Source organism: Andrographis paniculata, unplaced genomic scaffold (genome assembly GCF_009805555.1).
Source record: "Andrographis paniculata isolate CXL003 unplaced genomic scaffold, ASM980555v1 Contig62END, whole genome shotgun sequence".
In the NCBI taxonomy this organism is placed as follows: domain Eukaryota; kingdom Viridiplantae; phylum Streptophyta; class Magnoliopsida; order Lamiales; family Acanthaceae; genus Andrographis; species Andrographis paniculata.
Window position 1 is genome coordinate 3107250 of NW_026137598.1, and position 10769 is coordinate 3118018.

Below are 10769 nucleotides of genomic sequence, written 5' to 3' on the forward strand. Positions count from 1 at the left end.
CAACAAACAAACAACTAAGAACAGAAATAGATTATATTTTATCAATTGAAATCAACAAGAATTTAGGTACAAGAAATTCAAAAGGAGAGCACTAAAACATGCAAGGGTAAGAAAATAAAGAAAAAGAAAAAAAGTGAATTATTGTGTGTTGATACCAATAATGTTCCCTTTTTTTTTTTTTTTTTTTCATATTTCTCTTCTTTTATACCTTTCTTGGCCCATGGGCCTAACCATAATCTTCTCAACTTTTCCACTCAATCACTTTATTTATCCATTCTCTTCGTTTTCTCAACTTCTCCAACCAACTTTGGATAAGATTTTTGCATTCTCTTTCACTTGGACACGTCAATACATCCTGGACCGGGCCAGTCGAACTCGACCTTTTCGTGGACCGAATTGACTGATCATCTGGGTTGGGCGCCTCTCTTTATCGGGCCTAAAAATTATGGAGTAACAAATGCTCATGGGCCGAATGAGCCGATCCTCCGGTTTGGGCCGCCGTTCTTTATCAAGCCTAAAAATTAGAGAGTAACAAATGTCCCTCACAAAATATTTAGGCGAAAAGTTTGCGTAAAATATCTAACTTTGAAGCCCATTGTTTGTTTGGTGAAGGTCATAAATATGAAGAGAATGCATTCACCAAAGTTAGATTTAGAAATTGAAAAAAGACTATTTGGAAATTTAAAGAGCACGAAGGTGGTGGAAATAATTCACATAATTATGCTAGAATTAAATTTTTTGGATACAAAGATCAAAAGCATAATGTAAATTATGTGTTTTCGCAATATAGAAGTAAAATGGAGATTGTTTATCACACCCAGTTGATTGTTGTTGTTGATATAATTTGGTATCTTCTGGGACAAGACTTAGCTTTTCGTGGACATGATGAGTCATCACAATCCGTGCATCGGAGTAACTTTCTTAAACTCTTTCACTTGCTATTGTGAAAGAAGTGAAGAAGTAAACAAAATAATGGATTCAGATGTTTCTGTCAATAATCAATTGACTTCTCAAGATATTTAAAAACAAATTGTCAATGCATGTGCTATAGAGGTACAAAATATGATTTTGACTTAAATTGCAGATAAATATTTTTTTCTCTTTTAATTGATGAGGTGCGAGATAGTTCGGTAAATGAGTAAATGTTGATAATTTTGATATTTGTGAATGGTAATGGAGAAGTGATTGAACGGTTTCTTAGTGTGGTACATGTTAGTGATACTTATTCACAAATTTTTAAGAACACCATTGATGAAATTTTTGCAAAAAAGAATAGGTTGTCATTTTTAAGATTAAGGGGTCAAGTCTATGATGGTGCTTCTAATATGTGGGGTGAATGTAATGGACTCAAAACACTCATTTTAAAGGAAAATAGACACGCACTATATTCATTATTTTTCTAACAACTTTAGTTAGGTTTTTTGCTAGTGTGAGTAAGAATGTGTATGTGTTAAATTTCTTTAAGTACCTATATGATTGTGAATGTTGTCGAAGCTTCATGTAAGATGGGAGATAATTTAAGATAGCAACAACATAATTCTTGTGTCAAACATATAGAAAAATGGGGTGTTTTGAAAGGAAAAGAAAATAATCAAGAAATGGCCTTAGGTCGAGCTGGTGATACTTGTTGGGACTCCTACTTCAAGACAATTCTTCGGCTTCTTCCGTTGTGAAATGCAGTAAAAGAAGTGATTCAAGCAGTATTTGAGGATGGTGATGATCCGAAGAGTCGATCCATTGTGGTTAGTTTGATTGATAAGATAGAAAGTTTTGAATTTATATTCAATGGTCATTTGATTATGTGTTTATTAAGAACAACAAATGTTTTGTCACAAACTTTACAACTTAAGAATCAAAATATATCTCTTGTTGTGCGATTGATACAATCATTGAAAGATTAATTTGAGCAATTTAAAGGTAATGGTTGGGATGAGTTGTTAAAGGAAGTTACCAAGTTTTGTTTTAAAAATGAGATTTTTGTGCCCAATATAGAAAATATTTTTCCAGGACGAGCAAGAAGCATTATTGATGGAAAATGAAAGACTTATGTCCACTATTTTTGTATAGACATATTTTTTCAGGTAATTGACTTCTTGTTCATTTTATAAGAAAATATTCAATCATTTTCTTATTATTAATATTTTTATCTTATTTTTTAATTATAGATTGTTGATATTATTTCTTAAGAAATGAATGGTCGATTTTCTGAGTCAAATTCTGTTCTTATTATGTACATATCATATCTTGATCTTAGCAATTTATTTGCTAGCTTTGATCTTGAACGGATATTACACATAGCTGAATTATATTCAAAAGATTTTACCGAGGAAAATCTTATTGAATTGAGATCACGACTTTGATCATACATTTCATTATGTGCGAAGAGAACTAAATTTCTTTAATATTTTTTATATTGAAGGTCTTGCAAAGAAGATGGTTGAACTCAAAGCAAATACTTATTTTCATTTGATATATCGACTTATGGTACTACCATTGGTTTTGCCCATTATACCTGCAACGGTCAAAAGATTGATTTGCGTATAGCTTTCTTATAGATTGTCTAGTATGTTATATAGAGAAATTATTTTTGTAAAATGTAAAATTAAAAGGATTTTACGGAGATTTCAAAATATAATGACTCAAAAATTACAATTTTCATACTAAATGTATAAGAATATATTGAATATTTTAACATTTTATTTTGCATTATTTACCCGACTTTGGCACTCTGGCTCCGCTACTAAATACGAGCATCATGGCTTTAAATATAAAGGGATCTGAGATACAACTTAAAAGCAATTGGTGTTAAGTGGGGTAACCTTTCATCCTTAAGTAATAGGGGGTTTCCATATTTTTTCTATGTTGAATAATATTCAACGACTATGGAAGCTTTCAATGTCGTATTCTTTTTCTTGTTGAATTAATTACTCTCTTTGTCAGTCAAATGTATATTCATTCATCTTTGGTTAGGGTCATGTGCTCATGTTATGTTTTAATCGGCACAACTGATTAAACAAATGAAATTACATTTTTAGCTTTGTTTTAGATTGGGTTTTGGCAAGATTTTTTTACTTCTACCTCTAAAAAAATATTTTGTATTTTCAAATTTTTTTTTTTTTTTTCAAAAAGATTTTAAAGGTAACTTTTGAAATAATCAGAAACTTTTTTTCAATTAAAATTATTGTTTTACTTTTAATAATAATAATAATAATATAATTAATTTTTATATTATATTTTATAACAAATTAAAAAAAATATAATTATATTATTATTTTTAATTTATATGTTATATTTAAATTGAAATTTAAAATTATAATAGATTGCAAATCTAAAAATATAATTTTAAATTATACTACAATTATTAAATATAATTTATTAAATTTTAAAATAAATTATAAAATCCAAATAATTTTATATTGAATGGTAATTTTTTATTTTAATTTATATACTATCCTTAAATAAAAATTCTAAAATATAAATAACAAAAATTTTAAAAATTATTTTTTGTGCTAGATAATTTAAAATTTTTAAAGATAATTTTTAAAATTTTAAAATAAATTATAAATTTTTATAGAAAAATACAATTATATTAACAACATGTATGTTTGAATATTTTAACAGTTTAATAGCACTTTAAAATTTATCACAGCGAAACAGTATTATTCAAAAAGTTGCTTTTATAAAAATTTATAGTAAAATTGTTCATAACTCCCCTGTAATTTCGAAATTCAGCGTAAAATTTTCATTTACTTTAAAAATTGCATGGTGTGCCATTATATTTTAAAAAACGTTGCATGAAACCTCACCACAACGAAACCTCCCCTGTGTGGTGAGAAGATTTCCTATCTATATTTTCTACATGGCGGGGTTTCATGCAATATTTTTGAAAATATAAAAGAACGTCATGCAATTTTTAAAGTAAAGTGGGGATTTACGTTTGAGTTTCGAAACCATATAGAGGTTTCATGTAATATATAAGGGAGAGTTATGCGATTTTTAAAATAAATGAGGGATTTACGCTGAGTTTCGAAACCACGGAAGGGTTTCATGCAATATTTTTTAAAGTATAATGGGTGTCATGTGATTTTTAAAGTAGAGTGAAGATTTACGAGTTTCGTAACCACAAGGAAGTTATGGACAATTTTATCAAAATTTATTCAAATATAAAATGAAAATGAAAATTTCTGCTTTTAGTTTATGTTTCTACTTCTGCTTATAATTTAAACTAGTCCAAACGATCCCTAAATGAGATTAGGAGTTATGATTAACTCATGCTAACTTTTACAATTTTGCAGGATATCCATGTTGTTTTTCCTTTTTAGTAAAAAATACTATTATTTTTTATTTTTTCTTAACTATATAAAAAAATTCTATATTTACTCACTTTTCTTAAAAATCCATGCCCGATTAAATAAACATGAGTTCGATGACAAAGAAATTAATATTTAATATAATCTTAAAAAATTAATATTTAAATATATGTTTATATCACTGTTCGCAGTTTGTTCTTTTCTCCAAATCCACCATAAACCTCTTGCAAAGTAACCAGTAAGAAACACGATTGTGTTATTTTTCAAACACAGCTGTGTGAGTTTGGTGAAAATATTGTTAACTACACATATACGGTCATCTTTAGCAAAACATATTTGTGTTCAGTCTAGATCCGATATCATTGCAAATCCGTTATGCCCATATTAGCATTTTTTGTTAGTTTTAAAAAATAGGATTAAAAATAAAAATATATATATATATTTATAATAAAATCAAATTTGATGTTTTTTTTTTTTTTTAATATTGGACTAAACATGATTGTTTTGTGTTTCAATGAGATCATTTTTTTTCCCAAAATAAAAATTGTAATTGGATACTTCATAATTCATTATTTCTTACAATAATAAGATAATTCATCTTTGTTTAATTCAAATAAAAGATATCGAAATAAGATAGAATAAAATACATCTCACAAAAAAATTTTCTTCACGAGTGATTTTAGGAAAATTAGTGAAATCAATGTACAAAATATTTAGTTGAAAAACAATTTGGTTGAATTGTTTACTAAAGGGCTACCAAATATAATGTTTGAGAGATTTTTAATAATTTTCAAAATAGAAAAGATAAACTAATACAAGAATAAATGTATTTTTGACTTATTATCCTCCACTGGAGTAATTTTTTTCCCTAAGCCGTTTTTTTTCTTAATAAAATAATATTATTACGTCTCATGTTTGTCTATATTTTTTATTTGGGTAAACTCTTTTTTTTAAGTCCCTAACTGAACCCCTTTATCATTTTAGTCTCGTAAGTGGAGCATGTCGCAAACTAGTTCCATAAGTGAAAAATTTTCACTGTTTTAGTCCTCCGGCGCCGGAGACGCCCGCGTGGCTCGCCGGAGGTGACGTGTCCGCCAGGTCAGCAACTCCTGACGGACACGTGGATTTATTAGTTTTTTTCATTTTTTTTAATTTTTTTTAATTGGACCAAATAAAAAAATAAAAAAAAATACAAATAAAATTAAAAATAAGTTTTTAAAAAAATTTAAAAGAATGAAAAAAAAAAATAAAAAAAATCCACGTGTCCGCCAGGTCAGCTACACCTGGCGGACACGTCACCTCCGGCGAGCTACGCGGGCATCTCCGACGCCGAATGACTAAAACAACGAAAATTTTTCACTTATGGGACTAATTTGCGACAGGCTCCACTTACGAGACTAAAATGATAAGGAGGTCCAGTTACGGGACTAAAAAAAACAGTTTACCCTATTTATTTTTGCTAATACTACATAATTTATATTTTTCTACAAACAATAATTATACATTTTAATTATACTTAAAATTTATATTAATTAAATTAATTAATTATCTTAATATTAAAACACATTTGGATTAGCTTGAAAAATAAATACAAGCAAAAAACACAAACACAAGCAGAATGTCAAAACCATAAGCAAATTGAAGAGCTACTTTCAATATGCTTCTAAAAAATATATATTTTTCAACTTAAAAAATTATTTTTGCTTTTGAACAAAAATAAAAAGGTCATTGGCAAAGGTGGATTCAAACGGAGCCTTAATTTATAATTATTTTTATTAGTATATTTTTAATTATTTATTAACTTTACCATTGTCTAAATTCCCCAACAAGCTAGTATCGCGGGAAAGAGGTATTATATAAGCAAGGTATACAGAATAGTGCATCAACGTAGGACATGTATTTTGCAACATGACAAAAGTATAACAGAATTATTTTGACACGTTCTTGATTAGTTGTTAAACCAATCAACTCCTGGACAAATCTACAGAAAATAATAATAAATAAATTAAAGAAAATTTGGTAAATTGTTTTTTTTAAGTCCATAGCTAGACCCTTCATCATTTTAGCTTTTTTAGTCCTCCGACGCCAGAAATGTCCGCGTGGCTCGCAGGAGATGACGTGTCCGTCATGTGTTGCTGACTTGGCGGACACATAAATTTTATTTATTTTTTTTCATTTTTTTAAATTTTTTAAAAATTTATTTTTAATTTATATTTAATTTTATTTGCTTTTTTAATTTTTTTATTTGCTCCAATTGAAAAACAAAATTAAAAAAAATTTTAAAAAAAATTTAAAAAAAATAAAATCTACGTGTTCACCCGATGTCGCTGACCTGGCGGACACATAGATTTCGGCGAGCCACGCGGGCGTCTCCGGCGCCAGAGGACTAAAACATCAAAAAAATTTCACTTATAGGACTAGTTTGCGTTATAGGACTAAAATGTAAAGGGATCCAGTTACGGAACTATAAAAACAGTCTACCCAATAAAGTTTTCTCCCCATCCCTCTATCCATCTTCCTCTTTTACTTGCACATATACACATCCACAGAGATATATATATATATATATACACATAAAATATATACACATCCCTGTATCCATCTTCCTCAAAGCATTGCATTAGGAGCAGTAAAAAGAGCTCCAAAATATAATAAAACTAGCATATGATGAAAGGTCCCTCCTAATTAAACTTGAGAAAATCTCATCTGACAAATAGATTAAGTTTAAACTAAGAGCTCCAAAATTAAAAAGTTCATCCTAAACTTAAGAAAACTTCACTTAACAAATATAATAAGCTACAAATCGAATACAAACTTTAGCTCGTTAATCCATTCAAACTTTATTTTTGAACGAACGAAACTGGCTGGATCTAAGTACACAAAATAAATAATTTAAATCTACCATTCTCAAAAGTCGATTAGGTCCAAACTTTAAAACAACTAAATTGGTGACCAAAACATTCACCGGCAACCTAGGATGCGTATAGAATCAGACAATCCAAAAGACACATTAGAAATTTTAAACTCGATCATAAATTCCAGTCGATTCAAGAAAAAAAGGAAAACAGTCTACAACATGAATAAGTTTGGCAAAACCTATTGATCGGGGGATTACAGCAGAGCAGGGAGAGTAGTTTCAATGCACCTTTATCTGAAGCTCATATTAGAATATCACGGTAAGTTTTATTCATGAAAAGTTCACCGTACTAAAAATTACGATGCAGGTAGAGATGGAGAAATTCCCTAACAATTCGGATGATCGACAGCTGCTTCTCATTCATTTGCAGTCGGATTTTCAGACGGTGCAGCACTGCCCTCTACACAGAACAAAGAATTATTATGCTAATGTTGCAAAAGCACCCTGAGAAGATCTTATTAAAAGACTTTCAGGAATGACTACACGATATTAGTGTGAGGAGTTGGTTGAGAATCTCAAACTGTTTGTATTTTGTAGTTTAGACAGTAATGCTTACCTTCGCCTTCTGATGGCGCGTAGGGGGATTTCCGGTACCTAGTTTGCTGTTGTGTTGGCTAGAACACCCGTGATTAAAGACAAGAATGAGTTAGTTGAAGGAAAAAGAAAATGTACATAACATACATGTGCAGGCGTGCGCACAAACACACATCATAGCCGACCTGATTTTCAAGATGCAAAAGGAACTTGCATGCATAAAGAACTTCCGCATTGTCCAAGAATGTACTACTTATATATGTATATATATAACTTGAAATTAACATTAGAATCAGTAGTCGTAATTGTTATGTTGCCAAATAAAATCATGACTAGAAAAAGTTAATCAAAGGATATTTTTAACTTTAACGCATTTTAAATTAAAAGAAAGGAGAAATATATTATTGTGATCAGTAGAATGTATTATGTAATATTTTGAATGGAAAATAATCATTGAAAGTTACGTTTTTTTTGAAGGAAAAATGGAAATGAACTACGGATTGAATAGTGTGAAAATAGAAACCAAAACACAAGTAAATACAGCCCATATTTTGACAGAAATTAAACTTTAAATAATTATTGTTTTATTTAAAGGAATATGTATATATCCTTTGAAGGGGCTTCATGATTCTGGTTTAAAATTGAATTTTCAAACAATTAGAATCAGATGCACATATTCACACTTCAACCCAAATAAGAGATTTTTTTTTTTAGTTGGTTGCAAAATTACCTGCAACAAATAATACTACAACTAACTATAGCACAGAGAATGCTAAGCACAAACCACGCAAAGTACAGGCTCAGGATTGCCTCCTTGTAATGCGTCTTTTTTTTTTTTGGCATTCCCAAAGGATTCATTATCATTATTATGAATATACCAAATGACTTGATGTGAGCTTTTCTTATTATCTACTACTTCTCAGCTTTCTTTATACTGTTAAGGTGCCCTTCGAAGAGAGTCTAATAAGAATTGCAGGGCACTAAAAGCACTAGCGGAAAAGGATGTGAATACCTGTAACTTTGGTCGAAGAGCCTCAAGTGGTCCTTTGGGCTTCTCTACACCTTGCTGCATTCATAATAGAAGGATGAATCTTTATGTAATTCACAAAATGAAGTAAGCACTAACAAAAGTTACAAGAAATTAAAAAGAGAGAAAAAAAAGCACCTTCCCCAGAGCCCAATCAGCTGAATCAAAGTATGCACGTTCGTGATCCTGGAATTGAATGAAATCATTTTAGAAAGAATAAGAATGGGTTATTAAATTTGCAAGGAGGTTACAGAATACCTTAGAAATCAAAGGAGGTTTCTTTGGCATTATCCCTCCATATTTCTTCTTAATTACTTCCTCCTGTGAATGAAACATAATGTGTCTAATTAGAACATGACAGAAACATGTGTAAAGTTTGAATATGCCAGAGGAGAATATCATAGAGACGCAACTTCCTGCTTTGTTACTGCCACAGACTTTTCGGCATCCTCCATAACAACTTCTGTTTGATCTGTGACGTTCTCTGTGCCCGACATATTTTACCACAGCAGCAATAGAAAAACACCTGGACCGCACACATATAACGTTCATGAATAAGTTAACAAGCAACTTCATTCAGAAAATTTAAAGACATTAAAGCCTGTATCCAAATAAGAATTAAGAAAGCTAGCGTTTTGTGTTCAGTCCTATAGAACATTTATCACTTTTTTAACCTTGTTTGGAGTTATAAAATATAAACAAATTCTCAAATTGATTAGGAAGTTAATATTAGTGGTGTAGTGAGTAATATCACTGATGATCTAGCATACTATGTTATCGACTCATCGTCTAAGGAATTGAAATAATTCACCAAACGCATCTCTAAGTGAATCATGAATGGATCTAAAATTGGTTTCAGGTGTTCAATTTGCATATATGACATATAAACCGGGCTTCAAATATTAATCAAATTCAGATTTCACTTCAAAATATTTGGTAGCTACACATACATACATCTATATGTATTACCATATACAAATATGTGATTAACTATCCGCGATATCCAGTAGTGAGCCGAGCCATTTGGGGAACAAAATAATCCTCACATATCATATATACAACCCCATCATACACAATCAAGACTTTCATATATCCTTACTTCAGGCAGACAGAAAAAAACTTCACCCTGAGATTTAAATCAAGGCATGGAAGGGAATTCCATGATCCAATCTTCTAACAAACTATCAGCCCCACTGTAAACTGTATTTGTAATATATTAACAATAAAATCATTCCACGGTTCCAGATTCAATGACATCTATATCAGCATTAAATTAATTTAAAACCTCCTAATCCATTTCAGAAAATTTTGCATCCAGCAGAAGAAGATCAAATCATCAATAAAAAACAACAAAGTCCAGCCGTACGATCCATCATCAAACAATTAAAGGGTCATCCATTCATTCACTAAACTTTCACAACCCTAGATCCTAACTAGATCTCAACACGGATTAAGAAAACAGTTCCATCAGCACTATGGATCGCAGTTACAATACGAACAAACAAACAAAATTATTCGAAGGCTTAATTAGTAGCTAATTAAGATCTATATCGCAGGCAACAGAAATTTCAAACCGACAAACAAAAAATCAATTCCAAGAAATGATAAAGCATAATCAAAATCAAGAAATTACCTGGGGAATTGCTTCAATTCCCGTTCCACTGGAAATCTACTGTCCCTTCGGAAGATAGACTCTGAACTCCAAAAATAAAAAATAAAAAAAACCTGAAAAAATACTACTCGATAAAACGATCAGGAAAATAATGGGGCAAAATGCGAAATTACACTACCACCCTTCAGTAATATAATGATTTTTTTTAATAGTTGTTGGATTTTGAGTATTTTGTATTTTTAATTTAAAATATATTTTATGTTAAATATGAATATTATTTGATTGAATTATTTATTTTTTTAAAATATATAATAATATTTGTATATATTATATTATTAGTGATATAGATCATAATTCATTTTTTTTTTG

The 10769-nt window shown here is 29.9% G+C and overlaps 1 protein-coding gene across 1 annotated transcript; it reads right to left on the reverse strand.

Moving 5' to 3' along the window:
* Positions 1-7314: 7314 nt before the first annotated feature.
* On the reverse strand, positions 7315-10547 carry LOC127261345 (uncharacterized). Its single transcript, XM_051289660.1, has 7 exons — positions 10422-10547; positions 9202-9314; positions 9047-9109; positions 8927-8974; positions 8774-8827; positions 7784-7841; positions 7315-7627 (listed from the first exon to the last, which is right to left on the reverse strand). The coding sequence occupies exons 2-7, from the start codon at positions 9283-9285 to the stop codon at positions 7584-7586; spliced, it is 351 nt and encodes a 116-aa protein (XP_051145617.1). The 5' UTR covers positions 9286-9314; positions 10422-10547; the 3' UTR covers positions 7315-7583.
* Positions 10548-10769: the final 222 nt, after the last annotated feature.

What these genes read in the sequence shown, in the direction of transcription:
- LOC127261345 (XM_051289660.1), bottom strand. Translation starts at nt 9,285, where the DNA reads ATGTCGGGCACAGAGAACGTCACAGATCAAACAGAAGTTGTTATGGAG. An exon ending in AACCTCCTTTGATTTCTAAG is followed by an intron (nt 8,975 to 9,046) that starts GTATTCTGTAAC and finishes ATTCAATTCCAG; the next exon opens with GATCACGAACGTGCATACTT. An exon ending in CGCGCCATCAGAAGGCGAAG is followed by an intron (nt 7,628 to 7,783) that starts GTAAGCATTACT and finishes TGTTCTGTGTAG; the next exon opens with AGGGCAGTGCTGCACCGTCT.